The sequence below is a fragment of the Prosopis cineraria genome, unplaced genomic scaffold (genome assembly GCF_029017545.1).
Source record: "Prosopis cineraria cultivar Desert tree isolate PC_DT_omini unplaced genomic scaffold, ASM2901754v1 PC4, whole genome shotgun sequence".
Lineage (NCBI taxonomy): Eukaryota > Viridiplantae > Streptophyta > Magnoliopsida > Fabales > Fabaceae > Prosopis > Prosopis cineraria.
Window position 1 is genome coordinate 33,083,512 of NW_026555335.1, and position 20,507 is coordinate 33,104,018.

At 33.6% G+C, this 20,507-nt stretch overlaps 1 protein-coding gene across 1 annotated transcript; it reads right to left on the reverse strand.

Moving 5' to 3' along the window:
• Nucleotides 1-18,334: 18,334 nt before the first annotated feature.
• LOC129308966 (vinorine synthase-like) lies at nucleotides 18,335-19,534 on the reverse strand. Its single transcript, XM_054950322.1, has 4 exons — nucleotides 19,071-19,534; nucleotides 18,712-18,888; nucleotides 18,580-18,640; nucleotides 18,335-18,472 (listed from the first exon to the last, which is right to left on the reverse strand). The coding sequence occupies exons 1-4, from the start codon at nucleotides 19,532-19,534 to the stop codon at nucleotides 18,335-18,337; spliced, it is 840 nt and encodes a 279-aa protein (XP_054806297.1).
• Nucleotides 19,535-20,507: the final 973 nt, after the last annotated feature.

Consider the following 20,507-nt stretch of genomic DNA (forward strand, 5'->3'; position numbering starts at 1 on the left):
AAGATGACATCTCCTCCTAAGTTTCTGCTCCCTTAGTCTCCAGGAAGCCCAAGGTTAAGAAAAGCTCCTCAAGTTACTCGGCAAAGGAGATGGTCCTGATAAGAGAAAGCAGGCTCCATCTCTATCACCCAAAGCTAAAAGGAGGAAGAAGACAACGCCCTATCTACTCGACCAACCTTCCTTTGCCCTTCTCTTGACTAGCCCCATGCCTCAAAAAGGAAAGCGCATGCATAAGCGCTAACAGACGATGATCTTGTTAGCATATTCTAACAATGATAGAGTGGGTCCTCTTCAATAAGGGGAGAAAGAGACCTAGCTCCCAAATCTCTAAGTAGTCACTTTCCACACAATTGCTACTCTTGAGCCAACACCCATGGACCCAATTAAAGTCAATCAAGAGGTGGCTCGGTAGGTGATAGAAAGTGATGAAGGTTTAGGGGCTACCATGTCTACTGTAGCCCTAGGTGGTCTAGAAGACATCGGAGCTGCCCTTAATTAGGGAGGGGCTTTTGCCGCAGCCTTGAGTGATAAGTTAGAGTTTTAAACCAAAAGCCTTAAAATGGTCTCCCTAATCAGTTTGATCCCACTCCTTAAATCATCAAGTATTCAAGAGGTAAGGAACTTTGAGAGATCCCTGGAGGGATTCCAAGTGATGTCTGTGAATAACGCCTTGGTCGCTCTAGTTCCCACCTAAGGTGGCTCAGTACAAGGTCAAACTGACTCTTCCACTCTTAAGGGCCGTGTGGAGAAGGCTCTATGCTCAGCGATACAATCTATGCATACTCCTCCCTTTTAATGAGAAAAGACAAAGCACTCATGCACCTAATTCAGGTATTGCTTGTTTTGCTTTTTCTTTCTAGTCCTTTTAGTTTCTTCTTGGTCTTTTGTTGTTGACCTCATTTTGTTTTCTTCAACTGGTTACACTGGAGGCGGTGCCTATTAATGCCCTCCTATCCTGCATTTGTGTCCCTAAAATAGACGTGGTGTTGGATGCTTGAAGGGTCATGTAATTCCAACTGAGTTGAGACCCACTCCTTATTCCTGCACAAAACTTCAAGGAGATGATCCGAGCTCTCAAAATTGTAGAGAAGTTGATCCCCATGTCTGAGTTGGCACTCCTGCAAGCTCAAGTCTCGGCATGTTACAGAATCATCAACTGATGCCTTAAAGAACTCCCCCTCCTGTCAGAATATTTGAAGAATAATTGGTCAGTGAGGGATGAGTAGTTGGCCGTTAAGACCTAAAAGATTGCTACTACTTATCAGGTCCAAGAGATTGCCCCTCACGTGGATTACCTCTGGATGCTAAGGGCTATATAGCGGACCTATGGCACCAGTTAGCAACAGCTGAAGAGGAGTTAGCGAGAGCTGAAGTTGAAGATGATCTAGCAAGACCTAAACTGGAGATCGCCACCAAGGTCCTAGACAAGGCATGGGCCATTTCGGATGTTAAACTTCAGTCTATGCTTAAGTTCGAGATAGCCATTACTCACCATTAGACCTTTTTACAAATCTGGACTCGGCTTTGGCGACATAGGAGACTATGTGCAGTCTTTGTAAATAATGTATCTGTGTATTTACATTTTTTTCTTCCATTGTTTATTCTATATTCTTTATTCTTGTACTCTATACCCTTTGTAACACGATTCAAATGTAATAAAGAATAAATAATTTTTTTTCTTATTATGTGACTTTCATATGCCTGGAGACCATTCTAGGCCTCGAGTCCTTTATCGCTTTTCTATTATAATGACGGCCAAAACTTCTTCAAATACTTTTTGTTTATGGCCCGTCTATGTGGAATCCTGCCAATGCTAGCTAACATATAAACGTTCCCTTTAAGTACTTTGTTCACCTTAAAAGATCCTTCCCAATTAGGCAAAAATTACCAAGTATTTGGTCTTTAAAATTAGGTGGTAACATAAGTTTTCACACAATCTCATACGTCTGAAAGTATTTCCTTCTTATCCGCTTATTATATATTCTTGAAACCTCCTTCTTCTAGGCGATCATATGATTGAGTGCTTGCAAGCAAATTTTGTCTAGCTGAATTAACTTATTCATCAAAGCTTCATTGTAGTTATCAGATGGTCTTCCTAGATTGCTCGTAATGCATAGTGAAGGGACTACTATTTCTATAGGTAAAACAACCTTGTATAGGTAAAACAACCTTGTGCTTATATGTTAACACATACGAGCTCATGCCTATAACTTCTCTCTTAGATGTCTGGTACGCCCATAGTGTCTTGGGCAATCGTGCATGCCATTCTTAAGGATTCTCGTTAATAGTCTTCCTTAGAATTCTGAGGATGATCTTGTTAGAAGCTTCGGCCTATCTATTTGCTTGAGAGTAATATGGCAAGGATGCTAATAACGTAATCCCACTTTCATCGGTGAAGGCCTTGAATTCACTTTTAGTGAACATTATCCCCTAGTCTTTTGTAATCATTTGAGGAATTCCAAACCAAAACACAATTTATTCGCGTATGAAGTTAACAACATTACCCTGTTCTACTTTTTTCATAAAGATAGCCTTGAACCACTTAGTAAAATAGTTTGTGGCCACTAAGATGAATAAGTGGCCCTTAGATGAGGTCAGATAGATTTTTCCTATTACATCCATAGCCCATTCTCAAAAAGGCCATGGTTTGATGATTATATGCATGTTTGATGCTGGCACTTGTTACGTTAGCCTATAAGTCTGACATTTATTACACCTTATAGCGTATTTAATGCAATCTTTTGTCATTGATGGCCAATAGTATCCATGCCACACACCAACCATTATATCTTTAGCCTTGACTGATTAGCCCCACAGACTCCCTCATGCACCTATCTCGAAACCTCTATATAATCAGTGAAGGCCAAACATGTAAGTAATAACCCATCGAGGCCTTTTCTATATAACTCATCTCTAATCAAAATGAAGTGTTGAGCGTATATCCTTTTCTATAAGGGTATCTCTAACTGGGATCTTGTAGATAACTCTTAAAATCATCTCGCCAATCTCAGGCTAACCCTTGCGAGATCGCGCTGCATTGTACTGTCAAACCATGCTGAGCGACCGAGGGATGTTCTTTCCGTTCCACCACAATTACCTTTCTAGTGAGTTTAGGAGACAGCCTTAGCCCTGACGCTATTTGAACCAGTTCATTGGCTTCTCAATTTTGAGCTCAAGAAACATGAGTCAACATTATCATTTCAAACTCTTCTAGAATTTAGAAACCCCCAACATAATATATCACTAGAGCTGGGCTCATACAATTGTACTGGCCAGTTAATTATTTGATGACTAACTGAGAATCCCTTTCTATGACCACATCATGAGCTTTCATTTCTTGAAGAATGTCGAGCCCTGTGAGTAGTGCTTTGTATTTTGCCTGGTTGTTAGTACACTCAAAATCTAATTGAAGAGATAGTATCAATTTTATCCCTATAGGAGAGGATATCACTATATTAATTTTAGATGCCTGTTCAGTATTAGATCTGTCAAACTTAAGCACCCAGGGCCCCAGATCTATTGAGAACACAAGTAATTCTAACTCATCTTCAGGGAACCCCACCGAGGGATGATGAGCAAGGAAGTTTGCTAATGCTTGGCCCTTCACTAATTTTTGAGGCAAAAATATTAATTAAAATTCTACTAAGGCCAAGCTCCATTTCCCTATATAACCCGTTATGGTCGGCCGATTAAGCATGTATTTAATTAAATTAGAATGAAAAACCACATACACAACTGTGTTTATTATATAATGCCTTAACTTAATATAAGTATAATATAGCGCCAAGCATGCTATTTCCACAGTTGAGTATTTGGCCTCTATGGAAGTTAAACATCTACTTAAATAATAGACCACCTGCTCACATGCTCCATGAATATTTTAGGCTAATATACAATCTATGAGCATAACGGTGGAAGTTAAATATAATAAAAATGGGGTGTTCTCCCTCGAGGCTGCTAAGACCGGAGGTTTTGTCAAGTGTCCTTTAATTTTGTTAAAGGGTACCTGATGATGTCTAGTCCAGGTAAATTCCTCATCACCTTTAAGTTTTAAGAGCTTAGAAAACTCTTTTGTCTTCCCTGCCATGTTCAGGATGAAACGCTTGAGATAAATGACCTACCCCATGAACCTTTAAAGTTCTTTCTTGTTGCTTGATATCTTTGCCTCTAAGATAGCCCATGCTTTGTTCTAGTCTACCTCAATTCCCCTTCTGCGAACTAGGAATCTAAGAAAATTACCTGCAATTACACCAAAAGTACACTTAAGTAGGTTTTACTTAAGGCCAACCTTCCTCATTCGAAGGAAACTCATTTTCAAATGCTCAATATGATCATGTGCCTTCTTAGATTTAATCATTATGTCATTTATGTATACTTCTCGATGGCCAACACCTATATTGATTCTTGTTTGCTGCCCTCTAAGAGGCCCTATACTTCAGCTTGCTTCCAAAGGAGTGCTACTCAATGATGCGTTTATGTTCTTCATGCTGTAATGTAAAGCCTGCATTATGATCTACTATCATTCTTTCTCCCTGTATTTTAATGTTTCCAAGGATAATGTAAAGAACCTTTGGTTCTCTTCCAACTGCTTATCCATCCGGTCTTGAATTTCCCACAGCACTTCTGTCATAAGTCCATTGGATATGATCAGTGCGTTGGGTTGTCTACTTCCTAACTTTAAATCAGGGCTCATGTTGCTGCTACCTGTTATCATCAACACTATGTGCTCATAATGTTCAGCTGCCTCAGTATCAAGCGATAATTGTTCTGACCCTGCATGTGTAGAGGTCCCTTCTGGTTCGTGAGAACCAGTACCTGTTTCATCAGTCCATTTGTCTTTTCACGTCCTTGCCATCTTTGTTACACAAGTCCCACCGGGCATGATAAAAGATATTCATAGTTGAATAATAAATACTAAGAGTACCAGAGACATCGAGTCTCAATAGATAACAAAAAGGGTATCGAGCTCCCTTACTATAATTTACTCAAATGTAAAAAGATACAAGGCTTTAGTAGAATAAGCGTTTGATTGTTATTGAAATATGAAATAACTACAGACTAAAAACTAAAAAATAAAAAGGGCTAATAAATGTAAAATTTATGAGTATTTGATGGAGTGTTGACTAGTTTCTTCTTTATTTTCTTCTTCTATTTATAGTATCAGAATAGCGATAGCCTTTTCCTCAAAATTTAGCACATTCTATTGAAGAATCAGGAATTCTCATGAAATTTATGGCATGGTCTCTCTATTTTGATAACCAACCCATTTTATCGAAATACTTGGGTGTAGATTTCAGCATTACTTAAAATTGTTTCTTCATGCCAACGATCTAATATTTGTAGTTAATAAGATTTTAGCATGTTTACTTATTGTGGCCTTATTAAGCCTTAGGGCCAGCCTTTTTCGTTTATATTAGGGTTGATGCTTCAATTACTCAGCCCAACTAACCCTGTGACCTATTTGAATGATATCTCATATTTAGCCCGAACACTTTCCTTTTGTAATCCAAAACTAAGAGAGACTAAGGAAAGTTGGATAATAATGGGAGGAAGAAAAGAAGAAACTGAAGAACTAGCTAAGTGATTTAAGCTAAGGAAAAGGAAAGCAAAGTTAGAATACATATAAGGTAGCAATCTTACACTTTACTTTTGTAGGTATTAGTTGCTTGAGTAAGTTTAGGCATGTTTATGTGCTTTGATTGTTTTTGAAAGAGCTAGTTTTTTCAATGTAAACCTAAGTGGAATTGAAATGAAGATTTAATATGATGAATGTTCTTCTCCATGATTCTTTTACCATGATTATGGTTATGTGCTTATAAGGCATGTTAATCTATTTGAGCTGACCATGAACATCATAAGTAAATGTAAGTTTTGTTACTGAGATTATTATAATCTTACCTTCTAAAATTTTATTAACGATGCAAGGATCAAGCTTAAGCAAAGGCAAAGGCAAGACAATTTACGAAGTTTGATTCCATGGTAAATATTGTTGTGCTGAATTTGTATTAATATTGTCACAAGTGCGTGTAAATATGGAGTTGCATAGTTGCTGGAACTTGCTGTGGAAATATGTTAGTTGGTGTTTTAGAATCAAATTTGTTTTATTTTGGTTGTATGTAATGGCTGAAAACATGCTAAGTCTACCTATTTATAACCAAATGACCATGTGAATGTTGTTAATGGCTATGCTTGCATAATAGTTAGTTTTGTGTTCATGCATGAGCTAGAAAACCATGAATATTTGTTCCTAGATAGAACACCTTTAAAGCTTTAAAATGACACTAACATCACTTTATTTGAATCAGTAGAACTTAAGATGTGATCTTTCAAACATGCAAGTTCAGCAATATGGGTAAAAGTTGGTGCCAGAAGAGGGAGCAATCTTTAACTGAAACTCTGTATCAACATAGCCATCCAAATTCAGTGATAAATTTTATGATTAAACTAGACATGTCAAATATTAATATGAACTTAGAATGGTGCTTTTTGAATTTATAGAACTTAAGTTATGATTTTCTCAAGATAGAGAAGAGAATTAGTGGTAAGTGAAATGTCTTATGAATAGAGTTGGATTTACCAATGAAAATGTGTCAACTGAGACATGCAATGTCCTATATAATAATTTTAAATTCTGGAAAAATTCACAACATTTCCATAAATATATCATATTAATTGGGTTCCTATAGCTCAAGTTATGTATTTTCCAAGTTAGAGCATAAAATCTAGATCTAGAACAGAGTCCAGATGAGGTAGTCTTAGAGATTAATAGGACTATATCAAGTGAGAACTACAAAGTTATGACTGGCACGAAATCTGAGATAAACTCACATTTCATAAGTCTTAATTAACGTAGATTAAATTAAATTATCGATATAGAATTTGTAAAGTTTGTAGTAAAGCGTTAAATATTTTGTAGAAATTTTAGCAAAGTCTTCCTTATAATTTAGACCTCTCAAAATTTCTACAATAGCAGACCTATTAGCCAATCCAGCAAAAGAGAGTAGCTCTATACTGGCAGATTTATATCAAGAAAATAAAACTAGGATCTAACTATAGTATACGTAGAGCACTAATTTTATAATTTGAATATAATACATAATTACATCAAAATGAATGATCAAAGAGTGCTCCCCCTATCCAAAAACAATATTGCCCTTTAGTAATTAGCAGGAAGTACAGGGTCAGCTATAATATTTAAGAGTAAAGAAAGTTTTCAGTGAGTATCATCTCAATTGAAATTCATGGACAAATATAATTAACAATAATAATAAAATAAAAAATTAAGTTAAGAGAATCAATGAGATCAATTTCTCATGAGCCACGTGATTCTATGTACATATATAAATTATATATGTATGAATCCAACTAATGATGACATAGCATTAGAATTCATTTCATTCTATAATGAATATTATAAACAAAAAAGAAATAGGAAACTCTTCAAAATCGATATGTAACAAAATACAACTCATTCAACAATTAATATTTTAAGTAAGCGTCAATTTTTAAAACTTAAGTTAATATAAATATATATTTTTATTCATGAGATTTAATCAGATTGTCAAGCATGGATATAAAATCCATGAGAATAACTAACTGATAAGCATGGACACACAGTCCATAAGAATAAGTAACGAACAAGTATGGCTAGAAGCAACAAAACAAACGCAAGCTCTAGGCCTACAAGAACAAGCGTGAATACAATGTTTATGAATTAACATCCCTCCAATTCATGTGCAATAGCTTTCGCACGACGCTAGTAACTCCTACAAACACCCTACTAGCTAGGTACACTATAGTGCGTCAAGGGTTAACGAAGTTAGCATCTCGTGTTTTGAAATCAGTTCCTCTAGTAAAAATGATAAAAAAAACAATTCAATATTTTCATTTCCAAATAATACCATTCAACTATCATCTTTCATTTACTAAACTCATTTTCATTTCTTCCTTACACGAATTATTATGTTAAAAGTTTTTATATCAACATAGAGTTAAACAATCAAATTACTTGAAAAAAAAATCGCTTATTCTATATCAACTTCAATTCATTCTTATCCATAATATAAATCATGAAAACAAAATTGACAAGAATGTTTATACAACTTATAAAGAAATAATATCAAAATTCTAGTAAAGAAATTTTATAAATACATTGTAGGAAATCATTTAGGACACTACCCACTGAGAGTTTTTTTAATAATTCTAAAACTCACTTTACTCCAACTTTTCACTTAATTCTAAGGATGCCATTAATTTTCCTAATAAATAAATCACAACCCAATTTTTAATTTAATGTATCCTACTTTAGGTACTTCAAAAGTCCAATCAATTTTATCAAGCACATGAATCGTAGAGCTTTCCAAGCCAAATCGAATGATCATTTTAATTTAAAATTGATAGCCACCCCTTTATGCTCAAATTTAATTTCTTAAGATTTTCCCATCAACAATATAAATTTTTGAACCACAACATAAATTTCCCGTTCTCCATCAATAACTCACAATTTAATTGTATTGTCAATTTACCTTACCTTTCTCTTAAGCATTTAAATAAAAACATTGGAAGCGTATCCATTTACTCAATACAAAACCAATTTACATATATTCGTTCCAACTTCTCATCATCATTTAATTCATAAATCAAACTTCCATACAATACTCAAGCACTGATCACAACACAAAACATCTCAAATTAAATCCCAATCAAACATTTGAATTACATTGGAAAGCAACTAAACTAAGCCTTAACAAAAAATTCTAATATGTATAGACTTGTTCAATAAGCTTCTTCCCTAACTAACACCAGCTGGAACAATTAAAATAAAATTCCAGCTCCCTCCTTCAACCACGGTAGCTCAAGGAACAGAAGGGATGCGTTTATCAACCAGAGGAGGAAGAAAATAAGCTTACCACATACACATATGTAAGTTCCAGCAGCTGGGGAGGAAAAGAAATTGAAGTTCACACACCTACTAACCATACATGCCGACGAAGAAGCGAGGAAAGAGCAGAAACAAAACAGGAGCGAACCATAACAGAAATCCGACGACTCCACCTCACTGGAGAAGATTGACGCTGACAAGGGAAGGGTGGCCAGCAACTAACAGCGGCGGAAGGGCAATCGGTGGCGAGGGACAAAACTGCAGACCAACGGTGAAGGGAAAGGAAGGTTTGTAGATGCTCACTCTCACTCTCATTGTAACTCTTACTTATTCTGGCGTTCAACAGAGGAAGAGAAGAAATAAAAATGTGATCAAAAAGTATTTGGGAAATTTACAAGATGCCAAAGGAAAAATTATAAGAAAAGCACAAAATTTTTTATAATTAAAAATAAAACCAAAATTAATTAGTGAAATTCTAACTTTGAATCCTTAAAAAGTTACTAGCATATATTCTTATAAACTACGACCCTTCACTTGTTATACATCTAATTTAAATAAAATTTAATTGGAAAAGAAAAAAATTTAAGTTAAAATTTAAAGTTGGGGCCATTACAATAATTTTCCCGTATAGTCAAGGCCAAAACGTTTTCATAGAGTCTAAGACCATGTCAATTGGAGTTCTATAATTCTAGATATGAATTTTTAAAGATAAGGAACTAATTCTAAACTAATTCACTTGAAAAGCATAACAGAGTTTGTTAGTTCATTTAACTGTATCATTGGAGCAAGCTAATGTCCTTTTTAATATTTTTAAATAATAGAGAGCATCCTAAGGTTTCCAAAAAGTCAGAGATAACATTAAGTGGATCTCAATAATATTTCCAAAGTTAAGACTACAATTCCGGAAATTTGAAAGGAAAACAGAGCAATCTAGTTAAATGAATAAGCCATGTTAATTGGTTTAGTCAAAGTCTAGTTTATTATTATTATTTTTTTACATAGAGGACTATTTTTAGTTTAAAAGAAGACAAAAAGAGTTCAATTTGAGTTTCCCAGAATGAGTTATGAATTTTGTAAATTAGTCCAAAAATTCTAGAAATACCAAGTTAAAGCAAATCAAGATTCAGCATGGAATTTTAAATCCTTCTTGTCTTTATAGAAGCTAACATAGCTTCCATTGCTGAATAATAGTTCCAAATATAGGATGTTTCAAATTTGGCAATAAACAATTAGCCATGCATGTTTTGTCCGTGAGATACATTTAATACATGGAATGGCAAGGAGTTTATCCATACCCCTTTTGATATACACATATATATTATATTAGAAATTGAAGTAAAAAAATAATAGGCACAAAAATAAGGTTCGGGTTGATAAGTGCCTAAATATTGGGTTGATAAATTAAATCAGAAATAAAAATGATTTAAGACTTCTAACAAACCCTCAAAGCCCGTCAAAAACGTCTGAATTGGCCCCTTTCTTTCAACACCATCGTTTCATTTTCTTCTTTCCCTTTCCACCTTCACGAGGCTTTGACATATTATCCACTAGTTCTTTTTCATTCATTAACATGCATGATAGCTTTGTATTCTTCTATATACATCCTTTTACTTCCTGTCTTGGTTTTGAACAGTATAGTTTATAAGCCACTTTGCCTTATGACTTTCATAACAGAATCTAATTGCCCAGTTTGTGCTTTCTATATTCCTAAGAGATATGAATCAACCTGTGCATTCACCACAACTGCAATCTATCCCATTTGCACCTCAAGATTCTTGCGAATTCAGTCTACTTTTGTATTAATTTTAGCGTACTCCTGATTATTCTTTGTTTGAGAACTCATTAACTTGGCCAACATCTCTTCTGAATCAGATTCAAGCTCTTGGATATGAATATTTTTCCTTTCCATTAGAGAACTCAGACGATAGAATTTGCTTTGCCCTAGTAGTGCTTGATTGAGTGTGGTGAATTGTTTTTCCACAAGAAATTAGGATTATTTTGCCACGCCCATCATTATTTAAGTGTTTGAGTAGGGATTGATTTGATTACCACCATTGTAATTTCTAGCACAGGTTAGTCCCTTTTGTTGAGAGATGAGACATTGTCCAAATGCATGTGCCAGTTTAGGGTCAACGAAAGATAATGTTTTTGCTAGGTTAGTACTCATTTGCAAATTGATATCATTTTTTATTATTTATTTATGACTGATTATCATCCTGAAATAAATATTTTATCAAATTTTTGTTGAGATTGTTATTGTAAAAGAAAAATATGAGCAGTTAAATTGAAGTTATGATACGTGTGTTTGTGAGTTTTGTTAAGCTCAGGTTTTGTAAAATCGAGTATTTAATTTTAAGTTCTTTTATATCTACCATGGTAAACGTGATTTTTTCTTTTTATATATTAAATTCAAACATTTATAATTATGGTAGCCTTTTGATTAATTCAATTCTTTCTACCAAGATTAGTTTTTAATTAAGCATATGTTTATTAGGTGAAAATTTTTATAATTAATAACTATGGTAGCTTTTGGAAATTACGTTTAACTCTTTTCTATCATGATTACTTTATAAACAAATTTGAGAAAATTAGTCATCATAATTATTTTTTGGGTTTGATTTTTATTACCATGATATTTGTCTGAGGTTTTTGGATTGTAAATTTAGGTGTGTTACATGACTCCTCTCGATTTTTCCTCAAAGGAAAATCTAAAGTGATGTTTGTTTCAATATATGTAGATGATATCATAGTCACTCGAAACTCATCTAATTTATCAAAAAGCTAAATTCATTATTTATTTTGAAAGATCTAGGAAATCTAAATTATATTATTTCCTGAGAATAGAGACATAAAAGGACAAAATAGAACTTAAGACTGGAGAGAGATAGTTAAACACTTTACTCCAATGATTGGCATAGCTAATCATTACAACCAATCGAAAGAAGGACTGACTCTAAAAAATCCAAAATTATACAAACAAGCTATTGGATCTCTTCAATACTTGATAACCCAACTCTAGACATCATTTTTGCAGTCAATAAACTCAGCCAATTTCTCAGTTCACCCACATACATACATTGACAAGCACTCAAAAGAATTTTTAGATATTTAAAGGGAACGACGGATTGAACAATTCATATTTAAACTAAGCAACCATCTAACATTACAAGGGTTTTTTTTATGCTGATTGGGCTATTTGCTCTGATGATAGATGTTCCATCAACGAGATCTATGTCTTCTTCTTTGGGTGACTCTTTGGTTTCATGGTCGGCGAAGAAGCAAAAAGCGATTGCTCGATCAAGTACGGAGAATCATAATGCAAAGCATTGTCCAATCTCACTGCTGAAGTTGCTTGGATTCAATCATTTGTTGGTGAAATTGGTCTTCATCTCAAGCAACTATCAATAGCTTGTTGCCATAACATGAGTGTCACTTACGACTCTTGTCTTAAGCCCTATCCTTCATGCCAGATCAAAATACATCGGTGATTAATATGTTTTTACAATGAACATTTTGTTACAAAGGATTATTACGCTTAATCCATTTCAAACATGATAGATATGGGCACCACAAGGATTGGTTGCCCAATGATCTATAGTCGAATGGACTTAAAATTAATATACAATTAGATACCAATGAGATTATGTTTAGTGGAAGTGGTTAGTATCTCATGATGTGATGGAACTAAATTTTGAATACTCACAAAGAGATGCGCCTATATTTAATGCCTCATGTTACTTTGAATAAGATTGCCTCTAATAAAATGACACATATACTCTTATGAGAGCCACGTCCATGTGAGATGGCAAATGAACCCTCTCAAATGGAGAAACTACACCTAAAATTTAATATCGTGCACCCCTATTTTTAGAATTTTGATCCCTCTAGACTACTCAATAAAAAATATTTCGATTAAAAAAATAGATACATGATGTTTTAGCTCATATCCCATAAATTCATACAAAAAAATTTTAAGCTCATTAGACATATTATTAAGAAAATAGATCAAAGAGTTGTTTAATTATTTTATAGTAAAATCCAACTGCAACAAATTAAGTCATTTGGATTCTTTTCTTCCAAATTTAAACTATATATCAACCTTCTCAACATATTTTTGGCCAAAAAAAAAAACCTCAATATATATTTTCCTAAATAATTATAAATACATATAATTTTACTCATTTTATTATATTTTTGGCTTGATGTAATAATTTTTCTAATATTATCATATTATTTTTTAATTATTAATTTTTAAATTGAGTTGTATTACACCACATCTAGCTTCACCACTCTTTGTAAGACAACATATATCATCTTCCTAAGAGCTATTGAGCTATTCAATTATGACCTGGGAAGTTAAATGAACAAAATATACAAATTAAATTGGTGGTTTTGACTGAAATTAAAAAGCAGAGATATAAGTTATCAACTAACAACTAATGTCGATCGCATGTTTGCATAAAAGAAGAAAATCGTTGCACAACCTTTCTGGCTTGCCGTGGACGTCATCATCAGGATGAGGAAGCTGTATTTTTTTTTTTTTTTTATCGAAGATTCTCTTTGAAGATTTCCGTTTTGAATTGCATGCCATGTAGCCATCTTGTTCTTTGCACTTTTTCATGGCCCTTGTATTGAAAAAAAATAAGAAAGAAAGATCTCACTTGCTTCATTCATTCAAGTAAATCTAATATATCCTGAATTAAAAATTTATAACTTGTCCTAGCTAGTCACTAAAAATAAGCGTGCACGGTCGGCACAAATAATTTCTGACTCATAGACTAATTAGATAAACCAATCTAACAAGAAGTTGCACACTTTCGCTGAAAGAAAATTAACTCATCCTTACAGGACAACATTTAAATTGTTGATAGAGAAAAGTTTAGATAAATTGGATCACAGGAGTCTATCAAGGATGGGGCTAGCTTTAGGGCTCAAAGAGAGCTTATAGAAATTGTCTACCAACAAGGTTCTTACATTAAACAGAAGAATTGAACTTATAATTTTGTGAGTTATGGGTCAATTCCTTGTCAATTGGACCAACCTTTCTTAGGGTCATTTTAAATTACTTTGTTTAAGCTTATAAGATAAAACTTTTGACATTTTTCTTTATAGAATCAACTAAAATCTTTCTATTAATAAAGTGATAAGCTCTTCTTGACAGATGACAACAGAGAAAAATGACATAACTTGGTAAACGGTAAACGCGCACTCAAGTCACAAAAATATAATAAGAAATCATGGAAAACTATGTGACTCAGGCTATACATTATTCAAGTTTGGCGAAACATGCATTTCAATTAATTTTTTTTTTCTTCGTTGTTCTTTCTTTCTTTCTTTTTTTTTTTAAGCTTCCTCCCAAATCAAGCTAAACTTCCTCAAAGACAGTGATCGGAAATATTTCTTCAACAGATTAATGAAATAGGGTGAGATAGTTAAAAGGTTTGAGTTACTAGAAAAAACACATAATCCATTTTATTCCATTAAATTTATAATAATGACTAAATAATGGTTAAATGAGATTTGTTTTTCTTGTAAAACTACAAAAAGTGAAACGTTTTATTCCATTTCGGTCCAATAATGACCCTTCTATTCTATTTCATCTAAATAAGGAATGCAGGTGAGCTCTAACTAGAATAACAATATATCAGAAGCTGAATAATCAAGCTAACACCCAATTTTTTTAGTATTTTTTTTTAATTTATCTGTGCATATAGTTGACAATACATATATAACTCTTGTAAGCTAATCAATCTATGAACAAGTTGCTAAAAGCATATTTTGCCACAAACAAGTAAAAATTAATTTAATAACACTTTCTTAGAAGATAAGATTTTGACTTTTTTATATCAAACAATATAGGCGATAACTTTCTATCAAGAACAGATCCATTTTAGCTGCACTGATGGCTGTAATATAAATAGTAAAATAAGAAACCGGAGCCATCAAATAAATCAAGAAACATTAAAACTAATAATGTAGGGCAAAATTAGATTTTTTTATTGTATATATTATTCTACATAATTAGGGTGATTATAACTATTTTATTTTCTGTTGTTATTTTATTCTTTGATAGATCTTGAAAGATCTTTTGCCTTGTATAAATAAATCTCACATTGGACTTAAAAAGATAAGTTACTATTTTCATAAATTGTATTAAAGTATCAAAGCATGTGAAAAAAATTTTCATTGTTTTCCTTCTATGCTTTATTTCATGCTTCTAGAACCCCATGGCTCCTAAACCCATAGTTCTATCTCCTACCATTATGACTACTTTAGATGCTTCTATACCTACTGATAGAATTGCTTGATCCTCATCTTCTTTTGCCTCTCTATTGTTCATTGGGATCAGTACAATAGGCTTCTCGGTCTTATGTAGACCCCTACGCCTGTTGCTTCACCAACTTCTTCGGTACAAGTTAATTTTGTGATTACCTCTCCTTCTACTCCTTCCATTAATGTGACTTCAACACCAAGTATAATTCACTTACATTCCTCTAAATGCCTTTTGTCTGCATGGATCATTGATAATGGTGTGATCGATCATATATGTTCTTCTGTTGATCTTTTTTTGAGTTAGTTTCTATTTCTCCTATTTTTATTCAGTTAGCAGATAATTTTGTTGTTCAAGCTCATCATTCTAGAACCATTTATCTTTCCTTTGATTTTTATCTTACTGATATTTTGTTTATTCATTAGATTGTCTATCATTTGATTTATGTTTTTAAACTCACTTTTTACCTTCATTGTTTCTTAATCCTCAATACCATCATTGTTTCATTCAAGCCTAGGACTCTTGAAAGACAATTAGGATAGCTAAGGTTTAGAATGGTCTTTGTATTCTTTAAGATAATGCAAGTAGGTTCTCACCTTCTTCATTTTCTCTTGTTGCTTTATATTCTAAGTCTGTACCTTCTTCTAATTTGTGGCATTCTTTGGTTAGGACATGCCTTCTCTACTATTATTAGTATTTTAGGTCAAGAATAATCTTCAATCACTTGTAAATCTACCTTAGATAAAAGTTGTGATATTTGTCATTTTTCCAAACAAAGAAAATTTTCATTTCTTGTTAGAGTTTCTCACACTACTCATCCTCTTGAATTTTTACATGTTCATATTTGGGGTCCATTTAATACCACTTCTATTCATGGCCATCATTATTTTTTTTTACGATTGTTGATGATTACTCTCACTTCAATTTTCTTTTGCTATAAAAATTATTTGCTTGAATAATGGTCCTGAATTGCTCATGCATTCTTTCTTTGATTCAAGAGGCATTTTTTATCAAACACCTTGTGTTGAAATGTCTAAACAAAATAGTGTTGTGAAACATAAACATCAACATATTCCTAATGCTTCTCATGCTAATTTTGTTTCAATGTCATTTACCTTTAGCTTATTGCTCTTATGCTATTTTACATGCTGTTCACATCATTAATTGTCTTCCTGCCCCTATTTTGCAACAATAAACACCTTATGAAGTTCTTTATAATGCATTCCCTAATTTTTCTAATTTTTATATCTTTGGTTATCTTTGTTTTGCTTCCACTTCTATTTTTCATCGCACTAAATTTGATCATCAAGCTAGGAAATGCATTTTTCATAAATTGTTTTCAGATGGGATGAGAGAGTTAGAAAAACGCAATGTAACTCTACAAATCCATGCTTTTGAAGAAGCAGCCCTTGTGGACCTACTTAATTTTATATACAATAATAAATTATCAGGAACAACACCTACTTAATTTTATGTACAGCAATACATTGCATGATGATAAATTTGAGGTATCATCATGCATAAGTATTATAGTGGCATGTTGAGGACCATTCCTATGACGTGTGAGGTTGTGTTGCTCTATTGGAACTTTCTTTTAGTGTTCTCATGGAAAATGCAATTCAGCCATTGATAAATGAAGCAAAGCTGTTTCCTGTTGCACATTACAGAGACATAATTAATCCCTAAGATGAGGTGTGATGACTTCAAATATTTTATTAAATTTATTGGTATTTTTAATGTAATTAGAAGTCATTTATTTGAATATTGTTAGCAAAAATACAGTTAAGTGGATGAATGTATGTGAAAATGGGCTTGGAAATATGTTAAAAGTTAGTGGACCAATTTTATTATTTATTCTAGATTTTATGCATGTAAAGAGGCCTAATTTAGAGGCCCAAAGAAAAAAATTTTGGAGCCCAAGCCAAAGGAATTCAATCTGAAAAAAAATCTAAACAAGTCATGTTCACTATAGTAAAAATGCATTTCGCTACAATGAAGCATAATTTTAGTAAAATGCATAGTTTTGATTGTCAGCAAATTTTTAGGGCTTGGGCACCTCATTTTTGACCATTTAAATGTTGATTGTGATTTGAGTGTGTTGTGATGTGAGAACTTACACAAATGGTGAGGTAGAGCCTCATTTAAAAGAATTGAGTACATTTGTGATTCTTGATTATATAGTGAGATGAAGCCCTATATGTAACAGTTGGAGAATTGAAAGTGGAACAAGTTTAGCCGTATTTGTGAGTATGTGTTGTATATGTATTTTCTTCATATAAGATCACAATTATGTAATGTAGCTTTGAGAGGCCAAAATAGGCTATTGATATTATATTTGATATGTGTGGTCTCAATCAAGTGTATATGGTCCTTTTGGATTGGGTTTAAGACCCAAAGTATTCTAATGAGATAAGGAATAAGAATTGAGTACTTAAGGTAACAAGTTTTTGAAAGAAAAAATGACTTTTTGCACTTAAATGTTTAATTTTAGATTGGACCATTAAATCGAGTCCAAAATTTGTTCCATTAGCTAGTATACATTGTAAACTTGGTGTGGATGCTTGAATTACTCTAATCAGATGTTGGATATGAAAATGACACTTGTTAAAAGTTTGTCATTTTTTGCTATCAAGATGACAATAGAATTTTGGACAGGTGCACCGCAGCACATGATGTTCTTGCCATGGCGTATGTCTTAGTCAAAAATAGAGCGTGTGGCTCTGTGCCACATACTACGGTGCATGTGTTGCATGCTGCTATGCATGGCCTTTTTTTATGATTTAGAAGTTGTAGCTTTTTGAGTTATTTGATTGTACTTACGCTTCCACTAACCGTCTTATTTGAATATATATTTTAAGAAGTTGAGATCCTGTGATTTGAAAACAAATAAAAGGCTATTACTTTGATTTTGATCTGTTGATTGTATGATGTGAAATGATAAAGCTTGAATGTGAGACGGGACTTCACAGTTTAGTTTGCACTTTATAGTAACAGTCTTTAGGCAAAAAACAAAAAAACAAAAAGAGAGTAACAGTCTGATGAACTCCACGCTTATGGTATAATGTAATACTCTTTGTATAGATTTTAGGATCACCAACTAAATACTAGGTGATTAATAATAATCACCTTGACTAATCCAACAAACATTATGAAGTCAAATGATGAGTATAATTAATATCATTTTAACCCGTGGTAGAAACATGAGCCAGAAATTCCTCATCGTGTTCAAATTTAACCATGTCCTCCTCTGTGAGATTGACACAAGCTTCAATGCCACCACTTGACTTGGTGTCTTTTAAAGTAACCACATTCTTAAATTTCTAGGTAGGTGGTCCTACCCACACTAGATTTCCCCAACCAAAATCAAACTCATAGACCGGAAACCTACAGAGCGAAGTAAATGCAAAAGCTGCAATCTCTACATTACCAGTTGCTCTAACCATTTCTTCTTTCTTCTGATGTGGGTTCCATTGTTTACTTTCTCGAATCTTCACAAAAAAAAAAAAAAAAAAAAAAATCCTTATCGATTTTGTTGACCTCTTCTCTTAACTTCCTTCACAGGTCGTGACATTCTCCTTTCTCGTATAATATTGGAAGTGTTCGCATCGGCCAATAGTAGTTTCCAAAGGCATATTCTGGTAATATAGGTTCCATTCTTGGCCGTAGATTTGCTATCCATGCAACTAACTGAATCTTCTTCTCGCTTCCTAATTCTTCCTTAGTGGCTGCTAGAAACCTTGTCCATATGAAAGTTGAAAACACTCAACTCGTGAAGGTGGTTTCTGATGACCTTTCAGAACGTTTGTCATCTTCTCAGAGTATTTTGCTTTTAGAGATTCTATCGCGGATGCTTCCAACACGAATCTCTTGCACACAATTTTGTCCTTGATGACAAGAGAATCCGGGTTGTATCCCTACACGTCTTTTGGCGGTAAGAGTATGCACGATTGGAAGTGGGTCCTGATTGGTTCTGGATTGCCACGTGTCACGGCGGCCCAGGTCTTGACGAACTGGAAGTACGACAGTGCATCAGCTATGTTGTGGGAGATGCAAACACCAATGGCGATTCCGCCACAATCAAAGAAATTGACTTGGACTCCGAGGACTGTGTCGACAGCTTCGTCCATTTTGAAGGGAAGCAGATTGCTTACATCAGCTGGAGAGGGGTTATCGGTGACTTGGCTGAGGCGGCAACTGACCCTGGTTTCTATGTTAGGGACACCCTCGTCGTTGCAATCTACGATCAAGTTCTTGTTGATGAGCCTTCCGGTGAGTGGGTAGTAGTGAGCTGAGAGCTGAGATAATGATTTCTTGATGTGGTCGGAAACCTTGTTTATATTGAATTTGTTTGCGACATCATCGGCTTCGAGGAAATAGACCATAGAATTGTTGACTTGGGGACTTAACTGGTCAAGGAACGAGAGGTAATAGCGATGAACATGTTGAAGTGTAGGAGACGAAGGTTTCACCACTTCTGTAGAGATTACCTCCACTTGGTTGCAGCGTCATGTTTTTTTCTTTTTATTTTTTTTTAATTTAGTTTGCTTTCTCTCTATGCTTCCATTGCTTCATTGCCTCAAACAACTCATTCTTTTTCACCACTATTTATACATCTCTATTATTTGTCCTCTTCTTATTGGAAAAGTTTTCGTGTTATATTTAACTAACAATATGTATCAGATATGATTTTGTAGCTGGGTCCCATGTGACCAACTGTTCAATGGGTGAAGTTTCGTGCAGTGAGTATTATAGTTTTAATGTGAAAACAAAACTTTATATATATATATATATATATAACATTGCATACACTATGAAGGGATCTTTTGACCAATTTTTTGGGAAAACATGAGAGATTGGATTTGTTGACTTGTACGTATATGGAAAGCTTGTCTCTCTTGATATAAAAGACATGTACCTAAGTAATTTGCATTCAATAAGTAGCCTAAGCATTACTACACCATATTGGATGTTTAAAATAAATATCTCAATTATAGCTATTGTATCAATACTTGAAAATAATAAAGGTACACTTTTTTTAAGAAAATCCAAAACAATTTTGAAAGTAACAGAGTGCATGAATAATCAACAAGGACCAATTTTGTTGGGATTCAAAAGGGCAAATGCAATGAGGCAGTGCACTGGTTGGTGATTAAAAAGAATGGATAACGCGTACGGCTGTTGACCAAACCCAAAAAGATACCAACTTAGCAAGCATACGTTATTGATTAATTAATTATTACAAAGCATACCACCGATTATTAATTATAAAAAGGTAATTTTAGGAAACCAAAAGCCTAATATTGAAAAAAAAAATTATATTAAATTTGAATGGTTAAGATTTGTGAATTTAAAAAA